The sequence below is a fragment of the Delphinapterus leucas genome, chromosome 2 (assembly GCF_059928025.1).
Source record: "Delphinapterus leucas isolate spDelLeu-1000000601 "Yukka" chromosome 2, BTC_Dleu_Yukka2, whole genome shotgun sequence".
Classification (NCBI taxonomy): Eukaryota; Metazoa; Chordata; class Mammalia; order Artiodactyla; family Monodontidae; genus Delphinapterus; species Delphinapterus leucas.
The window spans coordinates 30,687,092-30,715,051 of NC_143130.1; the positions used below are offsets into that span (position 1 = coordinate 30,687,092).

Below are 27,960 nucleotides of genomic sequence, written 5' to 3' on the forward strand. Positions count from 1 at the left end.
TACTTAGCGCTCTCAGGAAAGACCACCGGGGATGGTAGAGCTGCTGAAATGGGACCAGAAAGGTCAAGGTCAAGGGGGAGGCAGCTATCCCTCTCCTGAGTTACCACCCCAGGCGCCTGCCTTACACCAGAGCACGGTGCAGAGACATCGTTAGGTCCTTTGCTGCTGGCGTCTGACAGCCCCTCTCCATTCCCCAAACAGATGTCACAGAACTTGGGGTCATCGCTTTAGCGCAAGTTTACGCTTTTCATAAGGTTGCTATTAGTTCAATTTGCTTCCACTGGCCATATTTTATATTAAAGTTGAATTTTGTAACAACATGTTTAAAAGACAAAAACCACAGAATATATAGGTTTCTTGAAAATCCCTTCCTATGATAAAGGACCATCCAGCAGCAGGTCGTTACCATCTAAATTCAAGTCTTGTAACAACTGATAGAAAGACCCCAGGGGAGCTGGGGGCGGGCAGCCATGGGCGTCTGAGGACAGGTGTGAGCCAGAGCCACACACATGGCTGTTTGGCTTCGCCTCGAGCCCCTGACCCTCCTCTGTAAAGTGGGGATCGATACAAACCCTCTCAGATGGTGGTCACGAGCAGTGCACAAAACCGACTATGTCAAAAGTGGAGCCATGCCTGGCACGTAGGATGGTGGAATGAATGTTATTCTTATTATCGTTACTGTCATTATTTGAGGCACGAATATAAGTGCTGAGGTGGCGACTGTAAGATCTGCATCGCCACCAGCAGCAAATACCTCTGGGACAGTTAAGCAGGCAGAATGTATGAACTCAAAGCTCTCTGAGGGGATGGGGAGGCGAATGGGGGAGACAGAGCCCCACGAGAGTAATGTGCGTGGAGACAGAGACACACCCTCCCGGGCCAGCTCCTCCAGCAGCCCACTCCACTCCTTCCGGAAGATATTGGCCCCGGTGAGACTCCCGTCCCCGCCGATCACACACAGGTTGGTGATGCCCAGCTGAAGCAAGTTATGAGCAGCCTTCAAGCGGCCTTCCCGAGAACGGAAGTCCTTGCAACGGGCGCTGCCAATAATGGTCCCTCCCTGGAAAAGAAAGAAAACCGTGTTTATCTATTTCCTCCCATTTGGACAGAAAGATGGACAGATTGGTGCATGGGAGTGCTGATGTAAAACCACAGGACTTTCAAAGTGTAGGTTTCCTTCCTTTTCATCTTTTGAATCGATCAACTGTGAAAGTTTAAAGTTTTCCCATTTTTAGCTCTACCCCAGAATTCAGTGGCTAAAGACGCTGCATCATTCCCAAGGGGAACAGAGTAGGGGACGGAAACAAGGATGAACGGCAGCCATCAGCTAAATGCGTGGAGCAGAAGAGTCTGCAAGGTAACAGTAGCTGTCCCGTGGGGAAGCTGCACCAGCACAGGGAGGGCTGGACCCCGCACACTCTCTGAGCCTAAGACGGGCCCAAGGCCGGTCAACAGCCACAGCCAGAGAAGCACTGTGTCCAGCGGACCCAGGTAATAAGACTCCCCTTCTGTTAGTCAGGGCTCCCCACAAGTGCCAGCAAAGTAGAAATCTGTGAGCCAAAGGGATTTATTTTTGCATGAGATCTGCCCCACCCCTCCCTGCCCACACCCCTTTTTCAAGCTTAAATCTTAGCTGGATTATCCAAACTTCTGGGAGAGAGAAATCATGATTTTTCATACTTTGTTTTTCAAAAGCAAAGGATCCCTAGTTGTATATAGAAAAATTCAGGATGCCTTTACACAAACCCTGCACACACTGATAAAACTTCAGTTTGTGCATGACCTTCCAAGTGCATGCCTGCTTCATAAAGCAAGGTGCCCATCAGCAGAAGTGATCCTGGGTTAATGATGACGGTCAGTGTGACAGGGGTGACGTCAGGACCTGGCACAGCACCAGGAAGCCTGGGGAGAAGATGCAGGGTGCAGAGCAAAGATAAGCCAGTCCTCTGGACTTTGATTTGACCAAGAGCGATTAGAGGGTCACATAATTTCTATCAACGGGAAGTCAGCAACCCATAAACATTGAGGAGATGACATGCACAGGGCCCCAGGAATGAAACCCAGGACCGAGTGGGTTGCAAAGAAGTGGACACCAGTCTCTCTTTCTTTCTCTCTCTCTCTCTCTCTCTACACACACACACACACACACACACACACACACACACACACACATACACACACACCAACCATACTTGTACTTTGTATCTTTCTTCACACTCACCATAGTAGAGTGGAAATGCTCTCCTCACACGTGGGTTTCCTGTCTGGAATTCAGATGACAATGTCCTGACTTTCTGCAAATATTACTCTACCTAAGTATCCATGGTTGTCCAACTTTCCTTCAGCCTCTTCCCAGGAGCAGTAGAGCAAAAAGCCTCAAGTGCAGACTTAAGAGTCTGTGGCCGGCATTTCAACTCACACCCCACTAGCAGCCGCCCCCGCCCCCCCCCCCGCTTTACTGAGATGCAATTGACATACAACATTTGTAAGTTTAAGGTGCACACTGTGATGATTTGATACATGTATATATTGTGAAATGATGACCACCGTAAGATTAGTTAATACCTCTATCAATCCACATAGCTACCTTTCTGTGGCAAGAACCTTCAAATATATAATACAGCATGGTTATATTTCTAAAGGTATAGAACATGATAACTCAATATTGGTGCACATTGTGAAATGATCACCATGATCAAACTAATTAACACCTCCATCACCTCATCTGGTTACCTGTGTGTGTGTATGTGTGGTGAGAACATTAGTCTCTTAGCAACTTGCAAGTATATAATACGGTAGTGTTAACTACCGTCACCACGCTGTACATTAGATCCAGAACTTATTCATCTTATAACTGGAAGCTTATTTCCTTTGACCAGCACTTCTGCAACCCCCTCAGTCCCTGGCAACCACCATTCTACTCTGTTTCTCTTGAATTTGCCTTTTTTAGATCTATGTATCAGTGAGATCATGCAGGGTTTGTCTCTCTGTGTCTGGCTTGTTTCATGTAACATAATGTCCTCAATGTTGTCCTACATTGCTGGACTTCCTCTTTTATGGCCCAATAATATTCCATTTATATCTATATACCATATTTTTTCATCCCTTCTTCTGTTGCACTAGCACCTTCAGAGGGAATGGGACCGATCTCTTTTCTTTCAATTAAAAGAATACTCAACATGAGTCACACATGAATACATACATTTCAAAAGATCAAATCGCAAGAGCTTTTCATGAAATCCATTCCTTCCATGTAATCTCTTTATTTCTCAACTGACTTGGAGTCTTCACTAAGCTACATTGTTCCAGGAATTTATTACACATGAAATATTCAGGCAAGAGGTTCCTTTAAGTTCCACGTGAACAACTGTTTCGCCTGAAGCGGTGATTACTTCATCCTTGTGCACACTAAGGAAATCAGCCCTGTCTGGGTCAGGGCAGAACAGGGATGCTGTGTTCCCACTAAATCCACAGCCCCTGGAGGCTATCAGTCGGGATCTCTCCCATGCTTTGTTACACTGATGCCAAATGACTCCCAAAACCCAACAGGCAAGGAGATTTGCCACTAAACACACAGTACCAACAAACCAAAACTGCCTCAACGTTAATCTACTCTAAAAAAAGATACCAGATCTCCCGCTTCAAGTGCCACTAGCCATCACATGTAACTTTTTCTTGCAAGGATAATTCCTTAGTGTGCATGATGTAGAGCTTCTTAAAAAATTTAATTAAATGGCAAATTAAGAATGTTTTCTTTCCATGCGAGTAGATAAGAATGATGCCAGGCAGCACTTCAATCTGTTGTAGGTATTACTGGAGCATAAGCACAAGAGGTTTCAAACCGAAGAGTTAGAGAGAGAAGCAGGATGGAAGCTCAGCACGTACCACTTGCAGGATGCTGGAGACACTTTCCCAGTCAGCTTCCACAATGTTGCTGCCACCATCCACCATGCCCTGGTAACCCTGGGGGAGGGAAGGAACATCTTTTTAAGACTGGGTTCAACTGTGTTGAGACATTAATTGATCCATGAGTTACGGAAAATGGAAACTCCGATGACAATGAATCCAAATTCCTAAGAGCCCTATGGTGAGAGGACACCGTGTAACACTAGTGCTCCTTCCAAGCCGCACATTGTGGGAAAGCCTCTTAAGTTTCAACTCCAACACTGGGAATTTCCACCCAGACTCATCCAGAGTAGCACAGGGAGTCAGATAGTTTGCCTGGTGTCTACTGGCGCCTGCGAGATTGCAAAGGGACGTATTTACCCTAACACTGTTGGTGACTCAACACAAACTCACGGAGAGCAGTGGTGTCAATCACACCGCGTACAGGAAAGCACCTGCCGGGTAATCCGCGACTCTCCACACACGTGAAATAGGGTCTAAAAGCACAGCTGGATGTCACCCCAACCTCATCTGCCTTACCTTCCAACTAGTGCCAGTTTACTACACTGAGGGGAGACCCTGAGAGAATCTGGACGACGATGCACATTTGACCAGAGACAATTACATTTCAGCTCTAAATGCATCTCATTCTCCTCACAGACTGTCCAAGATCAAGAAGGATCCTGCGCCACAGCTAAGACTTGGCACGGCCAAATAAATAAATAAATACTTTTTAAAAAAAAAAAAAAAAAGGAATGACAGAAATGTTCATTTGCATCTCTATCTATGTGACTCACCTTCCAGGGCATTTACCCCTGAAAAGGAATAGGCATTAGCCATTTAGAAAAGTTTATCATAACAGATTATTGTTGTGGGTTCCTATCTCCTGCCTAGTGAAAGTCAAGGGGGAAGGAAAAAAAGGAATATAGATTTTTAAAAATTAAACAGCCCATGGAGTATGGAGCAAAAATTAATCAACAGTGCAGCCACCTTTACGGGTGATCAATTTGCATATTTATAGGTGTAAAATTTCCAACAAAATATAATACATATTATGATATATGACATTATAATTCTTATGTATAACACTGTAATAAAACCTAACACTAGATTATAGACATATTATTTATATATTTCATATATAATATACACATATTATATATCATAAACTTTGTACATTCTATAAATGAACCTGCTCTCAGCTTCTCCCTTTTCTATTTGATTCCATGCTCTTTTCCTTTCCTAGCTGTCACATATTAACACAAGACTATACACACATGCACATATGTATTTATATATTGATACATTATATATAATATCATTCATTATATACAGTATAATTATATTACACACATTATATTAATTACAATACAATACATATAATATCAATATTGTATAGAAATACATCTATACCCATGTGTGTGTGTACAGTCTAGTGCTACACATGTGACAGATGCTCCCTCGGCCTCAGGACAAGCTAGGACAGGGACTCCCACAGCCTGGCCTTCACGGAGAAGCAGTGGAACTTCCTCCAGACACACCTCGGTCCAACTCTAAGATCGCTTTTATCTTTTTGTCCCCGTCTCCCTTCTTTCTGGAAACCGTAGACGGTGTACATTTTTAGCCTGTTCCATTTAAAGTACTGAGCCTGGTATGGCTGTTACCATGGAGGGCAAGGGTGACAAGCGTGAGTGTGATGTGATCCAGCACCCCCATCCCCCCGAGAGGGAGCGCTTATCAGAGGTGTTGTTTAAGTTGCATCCCGGCACATAAGCTACCTGGGACCGGCTGGCCCGCAGACCACCCTGCCGCTCCAGGAGTGGGAGCAAAACAAGGTCCTCTCCTCTTCTAAGTGGCCCCCAGGGAGCTTCTTTCCACAGAATATTAAAACTAGGTAGACAGACAGATGATAGGCAGCTAGACAGTGGCGGACAGATAACCGACAGTAGGTGACAGGTGACGCGGATCAGAGATACTGGCAGAGGATAGACGGGAGAGAGAGGGAGAATGTGGCCTTAGGGCTGCCCTTTCAACGACCTCTCCCTCCTCCAGACTCCCAGGCCTCTGGTGGGAATGACGCTCACCCTGCGTGCACAGGGCAACTGAACAAACCACAGTCAGTGGACTTTCGTTTCCAAGATGCCTGGGAGGCAGGGAAGGAGAAGGCGAGCAGCCCCGGGGCCTGGGGCCAAGTTTCAGACCTTCAGACCTTCGGCTGCTGTGCTGACGTGCACCCTGTGGCGAGGGGTGATGTTTAATCATCCAACCCCAAGTACTTCTGAGAATGAGAGGAAACTTGACGGTAATTCAGTCCGAACAGCCGGCACAAAACCAGACCGCCTCTGGCAGAGCAGGGTGGGGAACTGGGCTGACCCGAAGGCCTTGACAAGACAGACAGTGAAAATCTTCTAATGCCCTCACACTGATAGCCACCGGGGAGATTTCTGCACACTCAGCCCTAGGTAAATAAAGAGACTAGGGAACCAGTCCCCTAGTCTCTTACAAGGATGCTTACAAGGATGACGTCGACGTAGCCACAGGGTCAGGGACTGCCGTGGGGCCGTGTCAGCTGTGCAGGTGACAACAGCAACTTCTAGATGATTCCTGCAGCACCTGCTCCTTAGCCAAGCACCGGGACGGTTAGCTGCTTAATACCTGCCCTATGGGGAATGGAAACATTTCCTTTCCCTTGATTATTTCTGAGAATTTAAATACGGATCTAATGAAAAACATCTGCAAATCCCTTTGCTCCTACAGTGAGAACATGGCAAACCGCTCTCCAGACCGTAACGCTTATTCTGAGAAGGAAAATGTTCTCCAGAAAGAATCTGCTTATTTTGTGTAGCCTAAATACATGCAATAAAGAAAGCGACTAAGAAAGTGGATGATTTTGCGAGTGTTGCACTCAAAGCAGCTCTCTATTGTGCCCATGGGCCGGGTCATAGGAAATGACTCACTCACTCTGTAGTTTGTGAAGTTGTTAGGCCCATGGAACATCTGAATAACAACTACCAACTACAGTTTTAAGTTGTCTTTTGGTAACACAGAAGATGTTACTAAGTGAGGGATTCTAGTTTTACACGAATGTACCATGATTTATAAATTCAGAGGAGGTTTTGCAAGTCTCCTTAGAAGGTTGAACACTCGTTGTGACACAGCCAGAGCCCAAAATACTTTCTCAAATTCTGTTTCAGGATCCGCCTTCCGAGCCAGTTCTATGATTCACACAAGAAAGGCAAACCGTAAAACACTGGAAGCCACGCTTAGCTTTGGACCAAAAGTAACACTGTCTCGTTGGTCCTGGTTCATAAGGTGACCCCAGGAGACCCTCGGCTGGTTGTATCAAATCCAGCGCTGATCTGTCTAAGAACATGCCAGAGGCTCTGAAAACATCTTGACTTCTCGTCTGGGATTGTTTTGAGCAAAACAGGCACAGTCTCCCAAAGGATTATGTAGGAGGCGCTGCCACATGTAGGGGTATTTATAGGCATTTGTTAAATCTGTTCTAAATAGGGTAAGAGTCCACCTGAGGGTGGCTTTCGCTTATAAGAAATCGCAGGTGTACTGTTTAAAATTAAAGACCCAGAGGGAAATTACGATCTTGTGCTATGGCAAAGTTGGCTTTTTAAAACAAATTATTTTTAATTTCTCATTCTGAGAGAGAAATTACAGTTTTATGCTATAACAAAGTTGGCCTTAAAAAATTTTAATTTATCTTATTTTCAGTTTTTCTGGGAGATACATATCTATATATAATTATGGTACCACTAGTCACTAGTGTTTGCATTTGTCCAGACTCAAACCGTACATATTTACTATGTACAGTCCTTTGTATATCGATTATACTTTAATAAAACTTAAAAAAGATATTTGCAATATATACCAATTGAAGACAAAGGTGAAGGTGAAAGAAAATTACTGGTATTTTAACTCTGCCTGATGGCAACTTTGCCTTCATTTTTCTGATTACTTTCAAAGAGACGAAGTCTAATAGCCTGCCTTTAGTCCTTTCTACTTATAGCCCACTGAATTAGTTGAATTAAATACAGAAGCTTTAAGTCCAGTTCTTGCACTGAAGCCAAGTAAGATGCTTCTGCTCAGTTCAGTCTTGGCTTTTTGTTTCAGAAAACTGTCGGATGGGTCCCCATGTCTTCTCAACTTAGTGATGCTTTTCCCGAATCCTGGATTCTTCAGTCAGCAACTCTGAACGTCAAGCATTCCAAGGACCAGAGGAAACAATCGCTAAAAAGATAACAGTATCTAGAAAACACTTTGGAAGTGTGTTATCACTGACATTCAGAGACTTCTCCAGGGGTTCCAACTAAATACCTGTGTTTGTTTCCTACAGAATGAAGGTTTTCCAAGTTAATTCCTTAATAAATAAACTTTTCGCTTATAGGATTTAAGAGCCAGCACATAGAGGGGTTGGCTCTGAACTGCTCAAGGGTTAGAAAGTGCATTGTGCCAAGCCAGGTGTGGGTGCAGGAGAGACAGGCGGTGACGGCTCTCCATGTTGATGGTTTTCAAGGTTTGGGAATCATGAGTTTATTCAGTGCATAGGAGACTCATGCGCAGAACCTCAGATCACACACTTCCTCCCTCACCCAGAGCCTGCTCGGCCCCCACTAGGTTCTAAATGCACAGACGCCCTGGTCCAGGGAACCAAGTCACTCCTGCGTGCTGATTTCACAGCTTTGGGGAAAATGCCTTTGGGTTTGTCCTTGGTGAGATTTGGTCAACTCCAAACTTCTGAACGGGTTACAACACTACGAGTCATGGTACAGCCCTGAACTTTGTGCTTTTGGAAACCCAATGATTTATTGAGCCCTCTGGTGCTATTAGATTTCTTTAAGCCAAAGCTCATAATACACAGTTCCTGGTATGTTATAAACCAAAAGTCACAGCAGGACAAAGCCAGTCGCATAAGCCAGCCCTCTTCTCTCACAGTGAATTATGTACTTAATTAGTGGTATCAGCTGGCAGGGCAGAGGCAGGGAGGGAAGTGATCTTTTTTGCAACTTGGGCACTAAGATGGTTCCTAGAACTAGGTGGTCTAAGCCCAAGGCAGATGTTGACGATGTGAGGATCAAGCCAGATCACATGGGAAGGATTCAGCTGGACCTGGCAGGGGGGCAGGCATGCAGTTAAAAAGGGTGCTCAGGGGGCTTCCCTGGTGGCGCAGTGGTTGAGAGTCTGCCTGCTAATGCAGGGGACACGAGTTCGGGCCCTGGTCTGGGAGGATCCCACATGCCGTGGAGCAACTGGGCCCGTGAGCCACAACTACTGAGCCTGCACATCTGGAGCCTGTGCTCCACAGCAGGAGAGGCCACGACAGTGAGAGGCCCGCGCACCGCGATGAAGAGTGGCCCCCGCTTGCCACAACTAGAGAAAGCCCTTGCACAGAAGGGAAGACACAACACAGCCAAAAATAATTAATTAATTTTTAAAAAAAAACAAAAAAAGAAAACAAAGAAAGGAAGGTATCAAGTAGAGAGTATCTATAAAAAAAAAAAAAAAAAAAAGGTGCTCAGGGCCGTAACAGTTCACCACTCTTCCAGGCGTGCATAAGCCAGCCTGCCACCAAGAAGGTAGGTCTCGCCCTGCATTCCCCAGGTCATCCACCTTTTGTGAATTAATTTAAAGAACTCAACCAATCCAGCAAGGGGCACGTCAGCCAAAGGGCCAGGCGGCACCGCCTCTCTCCCAGCTGCACAGCGAAGCTCCTATCTATACCTTCCGGCATCGCTGTTACAATTTTTAGACAGGCGGTTAGTGGTTAAGGAGTTCTGTCTTTAAAGAAGTTAAAATGCAGAAATGGTACGTGTAAAACCTCAAGGAAATGAGACAACTTGACTCTGGTCACCTCTCTTGGCCTTCACGGAACTATTGGGGCACAGGTAAGGGTGGTGACCGCAGGCGAGAGCAAAGGGGTGACAAAGCCAGACACGTCCCCAAAGTTGACTTTCTAACCTGCTCTCTGTGTGGGTGGGTGGCTTTACCATCTGTCCTGCGCACACATCCCAGGATCACAGGACACCCAGCAAAGCCACCTACGTCTCCCTCCCTCCCTCCCTCCTGCTCGAATCCCCTGCAGGGACTAGCCCGGGGTTCTGACAGAAGAGCGGAGGTGGTGGTGGGATGAACTGGGAGATTGGGATTGAGATGTATACACTAATATGTATAAAATAGATAACTAATAAGAACCTGCTGTATAAAAAATAAATAAAATTAAATAAAATTTAAAAAAAAAAGAAAAAAGAGCGGAACCTCAGCTTCTGGGCAGGACTGCCCACGCTGCCCTCGCTGGGAAAGTGAGTTTTTGTTGTCCTTTGGTCACAATGTGACATTTCTCACTTGAAAAATTGTGAAAGCAGGCAGTTCACCATATACAAGAAGAAAAATAATGTGCCTTTGTGGCAAACAGAGGCAAGGAAGGGAGACAGGGTACCAGTCTATTAACTGACAACTAAAGCTTGCTCATTATCATAGGATGCCAGGCCGGGATGCTCAGGGCCCTGACCAAGCGCAGCTCAGATTCCAGGCTGGTCCGAGAGGGACCCAGGGCTCCCGTGAGAAAGCCGCTCACTGGACCTCCTGTGATGGCCGAGGAGACCAGGACGTTAGCTCCCAATCTTGTTCTGATGTCCCTGTTCTTTCACAGTAGGAAGTCCTGACTCACCTCACCCATCTAGAATGTGTTGTTTGTAATAAGATTAGCTGCTGAAAGTGATGCTCTACTCCTAACCTTTCTTCAATGGGTGACGATGGGTGGGCCTGATATTCACAAATGCTGGGCTTGAGGAGGGCCAAGCCCTTACGAGTTCTTTTAAAGAGGAAAAACTTTTAAGTTAGTCATAGATAAAGAGCTATAATAAGAATAATGACTTCTTTTAATCTGCAGGAAAATCTGCACCTAATAGGATGTTGACCCTGCATATTAAATGAAACACATCTAGACTATTTCTGTAGCCGAGATCAGAGCAGGTAACTTAAGGACTCTCCCCACCCTGATTCTCATCCACCTAAACCTGGGACAGTCCACCCTGAGCACAGTCTTTTGCAAAAGGTATGTAATGTACTCGCCCCCACTGTCTCCGAGAAGCTTAAGGCAGCTGTATCTAAGGAAAACCCCTATCTTAAAAGGAAAAAACAAATAAATCTACAAGTTGCTTGGTAGGTGGAAAGAACGGGTTAATCCACACCCCACCCCAACCCTCCCCGGAATGGCGCCCAAGGGTTGGCATGTATCACACGTAGACTTGTCCCAGATTTACAGCAGGCCCAGTGGCAGCCAGACAGAACAAATCCCGTGCCAGACCTTTAGCAGAAATACCAGTGTTTTCCGATCAATATGCTTCCCACATGCTTTCTACTCAAGAAAAAGCCAAAAAACCTCCATTTAAATAATTGATGCTGACCTGTTTAACTGGTTTGATGTTGGTAACCTGGAAAGCTCTAGCTGAACTTAGAAACTAGACTAGGCATGGACAAATGTGTTGGATAAATTACCAAATGATTCTTTAAAAAAAACCACACAAAACCAAACGTCTTCTAAATTTGAGCCCCAGTGGGTATAGGATGGTGGTCCCCAACTAGAGGACATCTGCTGACATCTGGAGACATTTCTGGCTGTCACTGCTGTGGGCTTGGGGGTGGTCCTGGCTTCCCGTGGGCAGAGGCTCTAACCAGGATGCACAGCCCAGCACCTGCACCCCCCCAGATCCTCCAGCTGCAGGTACCAACACTGCTGCGGCCAGGAAGGAAGCCATGCCCGACGGGATGTGACCCAGACTGCAGACATGTGGACGTCCACAGTCCTGAGACGGTCCACAGCGAAGTGATTCACCTGAGCCCCTAGTTCTGTGCCTGGCAACAACCAGAGGAGTCGAAGGCACCTGTAGCATCATGGCCCCCTTGCCCGGTTTGTGCACAGATTTTTTCCAAGTGCAAGAAGGGTAAATATGATTTTCACCAGACAGACGAGGAAGCAGGGCCAGGTTAACGTGTTGATTCCCAGCCATTGGCTACATATGTGGGTCCACAATCGCTTCCCCAAACCCTAGGGGTGGGAAGTGTGCCAGAATTTTGAAGGCTGGGATTTTAAGAAGCAGTATGGACATTACGTGTCACCTGGCACTGTCAGCAGCGTGAACAAGCCTCCCCATTCCCCTCCTGCCCCCTCCACCACCCCGGGGACAGTCACACTAGAGGGCGAGTCCGGGTTACATGCAGCTCCACCAAGGATTGCTGCCCAAATGAGTTCGGGCAAAACTGGCAGGTTTTAGAGATTTTTGGATTCCAGAATTACAGATGCAGAGTCGTTACACCTGTAGTGAAGGGATGATTGGATTTAGGGAGATAATGTTGACACTGTCAGTGCCCAGGCCCTGGGTTGAGTGATCCCTGAGGCAAGGCTGACACTGAGGACCCCCTTCCATGGGGACGTAAACAACAGGGCCTGTTCACTAGAATCACTCTTTTTGGGGTGGGGGAGGGGGTGTCACGAGAAGCACGGCATCACCTCCTAACAGGCGATTTCGGTTCAACTGTGTCCACCTCTAGGCTGTTTCTATTTCCCTCCAGAACATACGAACCTCAAAGTTCTGACCATTCCTAGGGCCGACCCACAAAGGCTGTGCTCAGTTGAATGCTCTGAGATGCCCGTAAAGCGGTTATCATGAGAATCAGACTCACTCCGATGCTGCTCCACACAAGGGTTCTCTTTGGCATCTTCCTGACGGAGGAACCAAAGAATTCCCTGCTCCCTTAAAGGGGGTGTATCTGTTCAGACTCAGGATGCCTTACGGCCCACCTGAGGGTGCGCAGGAAGCGGGGCTCCCACCGGCCGACCGTCCCCTCACCCCCACTCACCCTCATCCTGAGAGGACGTGAAGAGTGCGGCCCCAGGACATCAGGAATAAGATCCCCGTTACCCATGAGTAAAGTGGGCCCAGGAGCCCTTTCTGGTTGGCAACGTGGGAATAAATCTGGCTTCTCTGTGTCGAGATTTCTCCAAAGTGAGCCCAAATGTTCTTAAAAGGGAGTCCAAGTGTTGGTAGGCTCAGTCCCACCTGATACATTCCCCCTTCAATTCCTTCATTTTGAAATGTACGAAGTCTGGTAGGTATGAGTCAAAATATACCACAATGTCCCCAGAATACAGACACAGCCGCAGGACACAGTGCCAATAAAAAACTAAAACCAAAACAAAACAAAAACAACAAAACCCTTTGATCTGAGAAAGATGATGTAAAGTTGACCAGGCACTACATTGGTTGCAGTACCCACAGATGCCCCACCCCCCGACTCCTCCCACCAACTTTCATGCCAAACACAGATGTGGCCCTTGGTTTAAGGCAGGGCATCACTGACTCTCGGCATCCCTGACGCATCCCATGTGATGTGGCATGTTGAGCAGCATCCCTGGCCCACGAGATGCCAGTGGCACCACCAGCCCCCTAATAACGGGATGATCAAAGACTGTCTCCAAGGCACCAATGTCTGGGGGTGAGACATGCCCCCATCACTGGTTTGATGGGGGTGTGAGCTCCCATCTCAGCCCTGCCAGCACCGAGGACTGACACAGAGAAACTGAACCACCCACAACCAGTCCGCTTCCTCAATGAAGTAACTAAACCGACTTCCTTCCCTTCCCTCCTGGACCTGCAAGTTGGTCTTGAAGATCAAATGAGTCATTGTAGGGATGGAACTGCATCCCCGCCAGGGAGGCAACAAGAAGGGCAGTGGGCTAGGTGATCAAAGGTTTCCTGAGGAACAGGCTGCAAACCGGAAGCCTAAGGACATTCGTCTACTGCAAGTCTGAAAGCATTTTGTTACTCGGAACAGAAAAGCCTGATCTAAGGGTGCTCCACCCTCAGATGTTTAAAGCACGTTCACTCATCAGGCCAGCCTGGAGTGCCTTCTCTCAATTTCTAGGGCAGAGCAACCCCTCCCCAAAGTAAAATAAAACAAAAAGGCAGAGGAAACTGTATGCCAGGCACACTCTCCAGTAGCAGCAGGAAAAGAATCAGCTTCAAGGTCAGAGGAAGGGGAAGAAGCAAGGTACGCGACTTCATCACGGCAGCTAACGTGCTCCCTCCATGTTAATGGTGGGGCCATGGCTGCCAGGCAAGGCCCAGGACAGACGGGCATGAGGGCAGTTTGACCCTAAACATATCCCAATAGAAAACAACAAAACTATAGCTCTATAAAGGCTTTGATAAGACCCACTGTTTCAACATTGTCCAAATCAGGTGAATACAAACCCCAAGCCCACAGAAACAGTTTTAAAAAGCAAACCGGGAGAAGGAACCAAGATGGCGGAGTAGAAGGACGTGCTCTCGCTCCCTCTTGCGAGAACACCAGAATCACAACTAGCTGCTGGACAGTCATCGACAGGAAGACAAAGGAGAAGCCACAGTGAGACGGTAGGAGGGGCACAATCACAGTAAAATCAAAGCCCATAACTGCTGGGTGGGTGACTCACAGACTGGAGAACACTTATACCGCAGAAGTCCACCCACTGGAGTGAAGGTTCTGAGCCCCACGTCAGGCTTCCCAACCTGGGGGTCCGGCAACGGGAGGAGGAATTCCTAGACAATCAGACTTTGAAGCCTAGTGGGAATTGATTGCAGGACTTCGACAGGATTGGGGGAAACAGAGACTCCACTCTTGGAGGGCACACACAAAGTAGTGTGTGCATCGGGACCCAGGGGCAGGAGCAGTGACCCCAGGGGAGACTGAACCAGACCTACCTGCTAGTGTTGGAGGGTCTCCTGCAGAGGTGGCGAGGAGGGGGGGGCGGGGGGAAGTTTGTGGCTCACCATGGGGACAAGGACACTGGCAGAAGTTCTGGGAAGTGATCCTTGGCGTGAGCCCTCCCAGAGTCCGGCATTAGCCCCACCAAAGAGCCCAGGTAGGCTCCAATGTTGGACTGTCTCAGGCCAAACAACCAACAGGGAGGGAACCCAGCCCCACCCATCAACAGTCAAGTGGATTAAAGTTTTACTGAGCTCTGCCCACCAGAGCAACAGTCAGCTCTACCCACCACCAGGCCCTCCCATCAAACCTCTTAGATAGCCTCATCCACCAGAGGACAGAGAGCAGAAGCAAGAAGAACTACAATCCTGCAGCCTGTGGAACAAAAACCACATTCACAGAAATACAGACAAGATGAAAAGACAGAGGGCTATGTATCAGATGAAGGAACAAGAAAAAAACCCAGAAAAACAACTAAATGAAGTGGAGATAGGCAACCTTCCAGAAAAAGAATTCAGAATAATGATAGTGAAGATGATCCAGGACCTCGGTGGGGCGGGGGCGAACAATGGAAGCAAAGATCGAGAAGATGCAAGAAATGTTTACCAAAGACCTAGAAGAATTAAAGAACAAACAAACAGAGGTGAACAATACAATAACTGAAAACTACACTAGAAGGAATCAATAGCAGAATAACTGAGGCAGAAGAACGGATAAGTGACCTGGAAGACAGAATGGTAGAATTCACTGCCAAGGAAAAGAATAAAGAAAAAGAATGAAAAGAAATGAAGAAAACCTAAGAGACCTCTGGGACAACATTAAATGCAACAACATTTGCATTATATGGGTCCCAGAAGGAGAAGAGAGAGAGAAAGGACATGAGAAAATATTTGAAGAGATTATAGTCGAAAACGTCCCTAACATGGGAAAGGAAATAGCCACCCAAGTCCAAGAAGCAGGGCAAGTCCCATACAGGATAAACCCAAGGAGAAACATGCCGAGACACCTAGTAATCAAATTGACAAAAATTAAAGACAAAGAAATATTATTGTAAGCAGCAAGGGAAAAATGACAAATAACATACAAGGGAACTCCCATAAGGTTAACAGCTGATTTTGCAGCAGAAACTCTACAAGCCAGAAGAGAATTCAGCACCACCAAACCAGCTCTACAACAAATGCTAAAGGAACTTCTCTAAGTGGGAAACACAAGAGAAGAAAAGGATCTACAAAACAAACCCAAAACAATTAAGAAAATAGTCATAGGGACATACATATCAATAATTACCTTAAACGTGAATGGATTAATTGCTCCAACCAAAAGACACAGCCTTGCTGAATGGATACAAAAACAAGATCCATATATATGCTGTCTACAGGAGACGCACTTCAGACCTAGGGACACATAGAGACTGAAAGTGAGGGGATAGAAAAAGATATTCCATGCAAATGGAAATCAAAAGAAAGCTGGAGTAGCAATACTCATATCAGATAAAATAGACTTTAAAATAAAGAATATTACAAGAGACAAGGAAGGACACTACATAATGATCAAGGGATCAATCCAAGAAGAAGATACAACAATTATAAATATATATGCACCCAACATAGGAGCACACCAATGCATAAGGCAACTGCTAACAGCTATAAAAGAGGAAATCGACAGTAACACAGTAATAGTGGGGGACTTTAACACCTCACTTACACCAATGGACAGATCATCCAAAATGAAAATAAAAAAGGAAATAGAAGCTTTAAATGACACAATAGACCAGATAGACTTAACTGATATTTATAGGGCTGATATTTATAAATATTTAAAAATATAAATATTTATATTTCCATCCAAAAACAGCAGATTACACTTTCTTCTTAAGTGTGCATGGAACATTCTCCAGGATAGATCACATCCTGGGTCACAAATCAAGCCTCAGTAAATTTAAGAAAATTGAAATCATATCAAGCATCTTTTCTGACCACAACGCTATGAGATTAGAAATCAATTACAGGGAAAAGAACGTAAAAAACACAAACACATGGAGGCTAAACAATACGTTACTAAATAACCAAGAGATCACTGAAGAAATCAAAGAGGAAATCAAAAATTACCTAGAGACAAATGACAATGAAAACATGACAATCCAAAACCTATGGGATGCAGCAAAAGCAGCTCTAAGAGGGAAGTTTATAGCTATACAAGCCTACCTCAAGAAACAAGGAACATCTCAAATAAACAATCTAACCTTACACCTAAAGGAACTAGAGAAAGAGCAAACAAAACCAAAAGTTAGTAGAAGGAAAGAAATCATAAAGATCAGAGCAGAAATAAATGAAGTAGAAACAAAGAAAACAACAGCAAAAATCAATAACACTAAAAGCTGGTTCTTTGAGAAGATAAACAAAATTGATAAACCATTAGCCAGACTCATCAGGAAAAAGAGGGAGAGGACTCAAATCAATAAAATTAAGAGATGAAAAATGAGAAGTTACAACAGACACCGAAGAAATACAAAGCACCCTAAGAGACTACTACGAGCAACTCTATGCCAATAAAATGGACAACCTGGACGAAATGGACAAATTCTTAGAAAGGTATAACCTTCCAAGACTGAACCAGGAAGAAACAGAAAATATGAACAGACCAATCATAAGTAATGAAATTAGAACTGTGCTTAAAAATCTTCCAACAGACAAAAGTCCAGGATCAGATGGCTTCACAGGTGAATTCTATCAAACATTTAGAGAGGAGCTAACACCCATCCTTCTCAAACTCTTTCAAAAAATTGCAGAGGAGGGAACACTCCCAAACTCATTCTATGAGGCCACCATCACCCTGATACCAAAACCAAACAAAGATACTACAAAAAAAGAAAATTACAGACCAATATCACTGATGAGTATAGATACAAAAATCCTCAACAAAATACTAGCAAACAGAAACCAACAGCACATTAAAAGGATCATACACCATGATCAAGTGGGATTTATCCCAGGGATGCAAGGATTCTTCAATATACGCAAATCAATCAATGTGATACACCATATTAACAAATTGAAGCAGAAAAACCATATGATCATCTGAATAGATGCAGAAAAAGCTTTTGACAAAATCCAACACCGATTTATGATAAAAACTCCTCAGAAAGTGGGCATAGAGGGAACCTACCTCAACATAATTAAGGCCATATATGACAAACCCACAGGAAACATCATTCTCAGTGGTGAAAACCTGAAAGCATTTCCTCTAAGATCAGAAACGAGACAAAGATGTCCACTCTCACCACTATTATTCAACATAGTTTTGGAAGTTCTAGGAAAAGATCTAAAAGGAATCCAAATAAGAAAAGAAGAAGTAAAGCCGTCACTCTTTGCAGATGACATGATACTATACATAGAGAATCCTAAAAATGCCACCAGAAAACTACTAGAGCTAATCAATGAATTTGGTAAAGTTGCAGGATACAAAATTAATGCACAGAAATAAACCCACGCACCTATGGTCAACTAATCTATGACAAAGGAGGCAAAGATATACAATGGAGAAAAGAGAGTCTCTTCAATAAGTGGTGCTGGGAAAACTGGACAGCTACATGTAAAAGAATGAAATTACAACACTCCCTAACACCATACACAAAAATAAACTCAAAATGGATTAGAGACCTAAATGTAAGAATGGACACTATAAAACTCTTAGAGGAAAACATACACAGAACACTCTTTGACATAAATCACAGCAAGATCTTTTTTGATCCACCTCCTGGAGTAATGGAAATAAAAACAAAATTAAACAAATGGGACCTAATGAAACTTCAAAGCTTTTGCACAGCAAAGGAAACCACAAACAAGACGAAAAGACAACCCTCAGAATGGGAGAAAATATTTGCAAACGAGTCAATGGACAAAGGATTAATCTCCAAAATATATAAACAGCTCACGCAGCTCAATATTAAAGAAACAAACAACCCAATCCAAAAATGGGCAGGAGACCTAAATAGATATTTCTCCAAAAAAGACATACAGGTGGCCAAGAAGCACATGAAAAGCTGCTCAACATCACTAATTATTAAAGAAATGCAAATCAAAAGTACAATGAGGTCTCTCCTCACAGCAGTTAGAACAGGCATCATCAGAAAATCTACAAACAACAAATGCTGGAGAGGGTGTGGAGAAAAGGGAACCTTCTTGCACTGTTGGTAGGAATGTAAACTGATACAGCCACTATGGAGAACAGTATGGAGTTTCCTTAAAAAACTAAAAATAGAATTACCATATGATCCAGCAATCCCACTACTGAGCATATACCCAGAGGAAACCAGAATTCAAAAAGACACACGCACCCTGACGTTCCATTGCAGCACTATTTACAATAGCCAGGTCATGGAAGCAACCTAAATGCCCATCAACAGACAAATGAATAAAGAAGATGTGGTACATATATACAATGGAATATTACTCAGCCATAAAAAGGAACGAAATTGAGTCATTTGTTGAGACGTGGTGGCTCTAGAGACTGTCATACAGAGTGAAGTCAGAAAGAGAAAAACAAATATCGTATATTAACTCATGTATGTGGAAGCTAGAAAAATGGTATAGATGAACTGGTTTGCTGGGCAGAAGTTGAGACACAGATGTAGTGAATGTATGGACACCAAGGGGGGAAAACCGCGGTGGGGTGGGGATGATGGTGTGCTGAATTGGCGATTGGGATTGACATGTATACACTGATGTGTATAAAATTGATGACTAATAAGAACCTGCAGTATAAAAAAACAAACAAAAAGAACAACTAATACTAAACTTTCTTTCGGTTATTTCTATGGAAATATGTTAATATATGTTAATATAAATGTTTCAGACATTACCTGAAATTTCTAAAAATCTTATATGTTTTGGTATAATGTTATAAGTCATAATTCTAGTTATTACTTTAAAATGTATATCTCAGAAATAAATTTGTATATCTCAGAAAACTAAATTTCCTCATCAATTGCATTATTATGAACTTTCATCAAATCTTTAACCGTGGTCAGTTTTAAGGCTTTTGTCATTACAGACAGTTCTGGGTGGACTCTGAGGCTTTCGCAAAAATGTTCCTGTAAAAGGGTTTTTCTTCAAGGAATTCATGGAAAAGACTCTGACAAGTACAGGTTTCTGGTAACTGACTATACTGCTGAACTGAACGAATAAGCATTTTCAGAACTCTAATGGTTTTCCATTAGATGATTTCATAAAAGTGCTAACAAAAGATCAACATGAAAAAATAATTATTAATTAATGGGACTGAGTGAACTGATGAGGATGATTATAATTTTTGTGACTTTCTGTTTGAATAAAGGTAAATAAATAAATAAAAAGATAAAAAGCAAACCTAAGCCCAGGAAAAAACACCTTTCCCGCAAACGATAAACACATGGTCATTTGGACCAACGAGCAAAACCTGTGAGCAGTTACTTCTCAAGTAGAGAAAATGACTCAGTAAACAGACTCTGGAGCCCTGGCCAGCTCTCAGCAAGGTGGGCCGCACACACAGAACTGGCAGGGTTGGTGCCACCTGTGGGCCTGGGATGGAACAAAGAAATCACTTTGGCAAGACACACTGAGACCCCTTAGGACGACCACCCCTTTTAACTCGGCAGATGCCGTATCCTGGGATCACAGCAACGATACAAAGCATAGATCAGCTTCAAATATTAACCTAGAGCTTGCTGTGTTAGGATAGTTGAAAAATGGGCAGTGACCTAAATGTTGCAGGTGGCATAGGAATGCAAGGATCAAGTAGCTGAGGGGTCAGGTAAATGATGAGACATCAGGTTGATGGAATTTTACACAGACATTTACGCGATAGTTGTGGAATGTACGTTAACACATACAAAATTGTCAAACATACTGGCAGGTAAAAAACATAGTATACAAAATACATTTGCTATGGTGCTAATAATGTATATATTTCCTTCCAGTATTTCACATGTATTACACTGGGAAGAATCAGAATAAAACACTAACAGTGATTTTGGAAGAATTAAGCAATTAAAAAAACCATTCTCTTATTTCCATTTTTAAGCTTTATTGTTTTATAAATTTAAAAACTAAATGTTATTTTTTCTAATAGTTTTTGAAATCAATCATGTGGTCCAAGCTGTATGGGTGCCTTCCCTCCAAACACAACTTACTTCTAAGCTGCCAGGACCTCAAAGGCAGGAGATAATGGGCCATCTGTTTGCTTTCAGATGCTTCATTTTGAAGTTAAGGCATAAAGAGATACTAGGGAGGTGGTCTGGGTTTTACATTAATGATGAAAAGCCCAAAGTGGCCACTCTCCCCCCCATTCAGCTTAATGTTTATTCAAATTCAGGCCCCAGTTTTAGTGACTATATCACTTCTGTAAGGAATGAGAACTGCAAATAAATACAACCAGTTTGATATCATTAATCCTACAAGAACACTAGGTGGCTATCAAAATGGCATTTTGAGCCCCGTTTCATAACCTTTCTCCCCTTGTTCCCTAATACAAATCTCACAGACGTGCATCTAGACCGGGGGTGTAACCTCTCCTGGTACCTGGGCTCCCCTATTGGTACCCAAGTTTGCCCGTCACCTGCTGCCTTTTGCCTGCAGTCAGCAGCCCCAGGCACGCGTGAGGCCCCCAAGTGAGTACGAGGCAGCAATTCCTGAGAGTCAGAGAAAGCGGGAAGGGGACGTGACACTGACCTCGTAGATAAAGTACACTTTGGCCCCCACGTATATTCCCATGCGCACGACAGCTCGGACAGCAGCATTCATACCTGCAAAGGAATAGGGACAGTAGTTACTGAGGAGGCTGGGGAGAATCTAGTGATGCCATTTAATTAGCTGTGATGGTGGGAAAACCGTGTAACCTCTCGGACGGCCCCTATGAAAAGTGGTCACAACACAAACCTCCAGGATTAGTGCAGGGAGAAGAGAAAAAAGTACAAGGCAGGGACCAGCATGTTGTGGCCTAGTCCACAGATGAACAGAGGCTGGAGCACTGTTGGTTTAGAACATCGCTGTAAACACACTCGGAATATGAGCGACCTCAATTTGGTGTGAATCCGTAGGTTGATTCCATCCAATTGCAAAACAACAGAGGAGAGATGTTTGTTTATAGGTAGCCAATTTCAAAGAAAATAGGCCTGAAAAGGCCATTGGTCTGGGGAGGAGATGAAAAATTATTACCAGCTACTAGCGTAAAAGAAAGTAATTTAGTCAGTGGCCTTAAATATAAATCATGCAATTTTATTAAAAGAAAGATCCAATTAAACCAGTATACTATAAATAATACCTAATCAAGATAAATCTAGGCCATTTCCACACTTCCCCAGAGGGCCTTGAAGGAAGTTAAAAGTGCAATGTATCCTTGTATAAAACTGCCACACTCCATTCTGCTTTCCACTGAAGCCCCATTTTGGGGCAGCCAACTGTGCGATGGACCATAAGTCTAGACCTACGTGAACAGGTCAGGATTTCACATCTGTAAAACCCTCTATCATCATATCAGCTGATGAACAAGGCCATCAGGAGAGCAGTGAGAAGGGAGGATCATTCCTCTCGTTAGGGATGCAGTCCTGAGCCTCAGAATATGCAGCACCTGGGCATCCAGCCTAACTGCTCCTGGGCCAATAGTTCCAATCTGCCTCCTTCGTAAATTTAAATTTTGGGAACAAACTTCAGGACTAAAGGTGTTGGAGAACATGGACCATACAGTAAGTGGTACTTCTGGTAAGTAAATAAACAAACGAAGGCACCTTGGGTCCCAGGGAATATACTCCACAGACAAGGAGGTTAAATTTGTATGTATTTGGATGGTAAACCTGCTCAGAGGATGGTTACAAATTTACAAATTACATTGAGCCAGTTTGGAAATCTGGAATGAGATCGTTGCCTCTGAAAGGTGACAATTTTGCAAGGTTACAGTGTTCACAGAGCCGGAAAAGCTGGAAATAAATCCATGTTAAATGTATATCTAACATCTACGCACAGGTAGACATTATGTATTTGGTAGCCTCACCACTTCATGTTCAAACCTAGTTTATCACACGAAGGATTTTAATGACCTACTGATTCCTTGCTGGCTGTCTCTCCTACCCTCAAACTCAGCATTTCAAGATGCAATAAATCATTTCACCTGCACCATCTTCGCCTCCGTTCCCTGTATTCTCTCACTCAGATTAGCAAAACTTTTCACTCTCGCACAAGCTGGATACTCCTGATACCCTCCACAGCTCCTTGCCCATAAAACTGACATTTCCCTCCCCAGACTTCCCCTGAATCCACCGTCTCCCTCTAACATTATTCACGTTATGGCCAGAATGAGTAAAGCAGCTTTTCCTCTTTTGTTATTATACAAGTAATTTATAAATATATTCTTATTTAAAAAATTACATATGTCGGAAAAGGCAAAGCTGTGGAGACAGTAAAAAAAAAGTCAGTGGGGGTTGGGGGGATGAACAGGTGGGGCACAGAGGATTTTTAGTGCAGTGAAACTGCTCTGTATGACGTTATAATAATGCATACACCTCGTTATACATTTGTCCAAACCCATAGAACGGGCAACACCAAGAGTGAACCCTAAAATATCAACTATGGACTCTGGGTGAGGATGACGTGTCCATGTAGGGTCATCAGTTATAACAAATGCACCATCTGGTGGGGATGTTGATAGGGTGGGGGTGGGTCTGCATGGGTGGGGGCAGAAGATAGAGGGGAATCTCTGGAACTTCGCCTCAGTTTTGCTCTAAAATCTAGAACTCTGAAAAACACGGTTAAAAAAACAAACACAGATGAGGCCGTGTCTTGCTTTCCCATGCCCGCCCCTTTGGAGCGCAGTGCATACACCCTGTAGACGCACTCCCCTTGTGCTAGCTGTAATCTCACACTTTTTTGAGATGTTTTCTATGGTAGCATCAGCATTCTCTTTCTCAAACTCAAAAACGCCCAGGTTCCTCCCTGGATTCCTCAGGGCCTGTGCTCATAAAACCAAGCTCTTCAGGTGAGATCTCCAGCCCCCCGGGCTCTTCCTACCTGCTCAGTCCCACCTGGATGCCCCATCTACACGTCAGGACTGCAGCTCCCCCAGAACTGCCACCATGTCCCGGAGGGGTCCTCGCTCAACCTCCAGGAGGGACGGGGCTCCTTCACCTCCAGGAAGGCTTCCCCACCGGCCTTTCCTCACCGGCCTTCACTACACCCACCTGGGCGACACACCTGCATCTCATGCAGGCAGCCTCAGCTCTCAGGCCTTAACCGAACGGATAAACGAGCTCCTCTCGGCCCCTTCCCACAGACCCCGCGATTCTAGGACTTTATTCTGTGGCCCCTGAATCGAGAGACTGACCACCAAACGCTGGAGCCCTACCAACCCTCCATCACCAGGACGCAAGCGCACGAGTTAACGCCGGCTCCCTGGCCCCCGCCCTCCCCCACGTGCTCCTGAAGACCTCATTTCTGGCGGGTGGGGGGGTGGGGAGGCTTTCATAAAGGCATGAATAAAGAGGAGTTGGGGGATTTTAGAATGTGCAAGTGGAGAAAAATGGCAGAAGGAACGACAAGTGGGACACTATCCAGAGGTGACCCCAGGGGTCCCCATGTGGAAGAAAAACATGCCCAGGGTGACCCCTGCCTGAAAGTTCTGACCACCTTCACAGCAGGCCTGGGGCCTGAACTCCTCCCCTGCCCCATGGGGTTGAGCTGGACTCACCTGGGAAAGCGGCCCCTCCGCTCGGGGCTGGTCCCCCCTCAGCCCGCAGCAGGCCTGGGATGGGGGTTGGGGGGGGGGGGGGGTCCCAGGTCAGGGAGGGTCCTGAGCACCGTATTTCTCCCAAGTTCCCCGGAGAGTGGGCTCCGCGTGTCTGAGCCTCAGCGCTAACCCCCCAAGGCTTTTATTCCAGGGTCGTTAAGGTAACTTGGCTACACCTGCTGCCTTTCCCGTGCAGCCCGGAGCTGGCCGCCTTCTGATTGGGGCCTGAGAGGAGCTGTGGTAACAGCTCAGTGGTAACCAGGGTAACCAGGGCTGAGTGCTCTGAGCACCTGACCTGATGCTCCCAGAAAGCCTGCGGGGCCTGGGTCCTCCTGAGAGATGAGGAAGTCGGGCTCTAAGTGGATAAATTAACAGCCGAGGGAACAAAACTTGTAAAAGGCAAAGCTGGAGTGTAAACCCTACTCTTCCTTTTATTTTAACTTAAAAGCCGTTATAATTCCCTCTAGTAGGAAGGAAACTTGGAGAAAACAATGCCCATGGGGCCCCAGTTCTTGCGTAATTGTTTGGGGAGGGCCGGCTCTCCACTTGAATTTGGGAAGGACAGGACAGAGCTGCTATCTGGTGCTGGGCCCACAGGTGGGTGCCTTCAAGGAAGGGCCCAGAGGACAGAAGCCAAGGACACAGGAAAGGCCAATTTTCACCGACAGCTTCTTTGACACACGCAACTGGGATTCAGACATATGATTTGGGGTCTGAGGGCCTTGTGGGTGAGCAGTGCCGATTTTCTGGTTCTGTTGGATGCTGTCCTGTCTTGGACTGTCCACAGAGAGCACAGGGCTCTCCAGCTGCTGTTTTCAATAAACGTTCAGACATAGTTGAGTTCCTTCCTTTTGTTTTTGGTTTTGTTTTGGCAGCCAGGCTCTGGAGTTCAAACAACTTCCCTAATTGTTTCCATGGGAAACCATCATCCTGCCACCAAGAAAGAATCTTAGTATTTGGAAAGTATCCTCTTCATCACTTGCAAAAATTAAAACCCTCGTCCTCAGGGAATGTGCAGACTTGCTACAGGAACCAAAAATAAACAAATCTTGAAAGAACCAAGGAGCAGCTAGGTGGAAAATGTGAGAAAATTACTTTAGGTGCGCTAGAAAGAAGAGACTTATTGCTTTCTTGATGTGACATATTCTCAAATAGGTTCTTACTAAAGCATCATGCACGTAAGATAGTCATTAGGATAACTTCTTCCTTGAGGTCAGGGAGGCCGTGGACCCAAAGGTTTCCTGAGATTCTGTTCTGGTAACGTTTATTTATTTAAATTTATTTATTTATTTATTTTTGGCTGTGTTGGGTCTTCATTGCTGCACGCGAGCTTTCCCTAGTTGCGGTGAGCAGGGCCTACTCTTCATTGTGGTGCGTGGGCTTCTCATTGCAGTGGCTTCTCTTGTTGTGGAGCATGGGCTTCAGTATTTGTGGCAGGTGGGCTCAGTAGTTGTGGCTCACAGGCTGTAGAGTGCAGGCTTAGTAGTTGTGGCACACGGGCTTAGTTGTTCCGTGGCATGTGGGATCTTCCTGGACCAGGGCTCAAACCTGTGTCCCCTGCACTGGCAGGCGGATTCTTTTTTTTTTTTAACATCTTTATTGGAGTATAATTGCTTGACAATGTTGTGTTAGTTTCTGCTGTATAACAAAATGAATCAGCTATATGCATATGTATATCCCCATATCCCCTCACTCTTGCGTCTCCCTCCCACCCTCCTTATCCCACCCCTCTAGGTGGTCGCAAAGCACTGAGCTGATCTCCCTGTGCTATGCAGCTGCTTCCCACTAGCTATCTATTCTCCACTTGATAGTATATATATGTCCATGCTACTCTCTCACTTCGTCCCAGCTTACCCTTACCCGTCCCTGTGTCCTCAAGTCCATGCTCTATGTCTGTGTCTTTATTCCTGTCCTCACAGGCGGATTCTTAATCACTGCGCCACCAGGGAAGTCCCTCTGATAAAATTTAAACTTCAAGTAATTTGTTAAAAACAAGGACTGTGTTGATTCCAATAAAATAACTGGGGCTTTGTTTTACTTCCTATGTGGTCTGAAGAGTTTAATAAACCTCCTTACTTAGCCCTTTATGACTGTGTGGAACTGTTTCCCCTGCATATTTCTCAGTGCCCATAACCACTCCCTGACTAATTTCAATATTTAAATTCCCTTTTGAAAAATAAGATCTGGTGCTTAATCCTCTTACTGGTTTCTCCCTGACTATATGGAGTTTTCACCTTTGTACCAAAGCAAGGATGTTAGCATAGGTCAGAAAACAAACTTAAAGCGCACCTTATCTTGCTCTTGCTACTGACGTTCTCCATAAAGCTTCCTTGTTTAATAATTCAGGTGTGGGAGGGGAAAAAACGTCCTCAGGAGAAAGTGTCGGGATGCTGGATCCCCTGTGAATCAGTTACCAACCGGGGGTTTCTCATCATCCTGAAGTGTCCAAATCACCTAGTCTTGTCTTAGATGTCAGTGACATAAATCTCTGAGCGGGTTCAATCATTCATTTATTCATCCGTCCGTCCATCCAGGACACACGGATGGGGTGTCTTTTCTCTGCTGGCACTGCCAGGCGATGCAGTGACAAAAGAGGGGAAGGTCGTGGCCCTGGTGGGGCTTGTTGCAGCCAGTAAACAACACACAACACACACACACATTTCACCCAGAGGTGCAGGAGAAAGAAGGAAAGCAGAGCAGGGCTGGGGGTTGCCATGGGGGTGTGCAGAGGGGCAGCAGCCGCCTTGAGACGTGCCATTTGGGAGAGAATGGAAGACGGTGATGGAGGCTGGCCAAGTGGCCATCTGGACGTCTGGGAAGGAGGACCACAGCAGGCCCAGGGCCACTGCAGGCACCAGACCACTGCCAGAGGTCCCCTGCATGGCCCCTGACTGTGACATGAACACGCAGGAGGGACCGTCTGAACCTGAGCGCCTCACACACCCCTCCCTCTAGACCCCCATCCACTGGGATCCCCACCGACCACACCAACACGCACTGGGGCAGACACACGCTGGATTTCAAAGGCTCAAGATGGAAAAAAGAATGTGAAACAGCTTATTAATCACCTTTGTATTGACAATGGGTTGAAACATTGGACTGAATAAAACAGAGGCTTAAATTAATTTCACCTGTTTCTGTTACATTTCCAAATGTGGTGACTAGTTTAAAATTACACAATCACACATAAGCCTCATCTCTGCCATTTCCCTCCATCTTGAACCTGCTTTTAACCCCCAACAACGCATGTCTATCTTGCCACACCTACCAGCGCGAAGCGATGCATATTCCATCCGGGATCCTAATGCAGCTCATTCCCTGTGATGATTTTCCACTGGTTTTCCCACTATTCACTGGTATGAACATTGTGTCAAGAATGTCCTTCTGCAAGCCTGCCTGTCCCCACCTGGGCTCCTCGCTCGGCCTTTCTTCCTGCTGCGTGGAACAGCTCCAGCCTGAGGCTCCACTGACACAGCCCACCCCCAGCTCACCCTCCACGGCCCAGTCCGGCTCCTCAGGACACTGGGGACCCCTCCACAGCCCTCCCCTCCTCTCTCCACAAAG

At 45.3% G+C, this 27,960-nt stretch overlaps 1 protein-coding gene across 4 annotated transcripts in view; it reads right to left on the reverse strand.

Annotated features, from left to right (window-relative positions):
• Window positions 1-27,960, reverse strand: part of PFKP (phosphofructokinase, platelet) — a 161,612-nt gene that overhangs the window by 126,233 nt on the left and 7,419 nt on the right. For all 4 annotated transcript variants that reach the window (XM_089906605.1, XM_089906606.1, XM_022554614.3 and 1 more), the window contains exons 2-4: window positions 21,351-21,424; window positions 3,886-3,963; window positions 871-1,060 (exon numbers count right to left, since the gene is read on the reverse strand). In XM_089906605.1, the coding sequence (XP_089762731.1) occupies window positions 871-1,060; window positions 3,886-3,963; window positions 21,351-21,424 (342 nt within the window). The remainder of the gene's footprint in view (window positions 1-870; window positions 1,061-3,885; window positions 3,964-21,350; window positions 21,425-27,960) is intronic.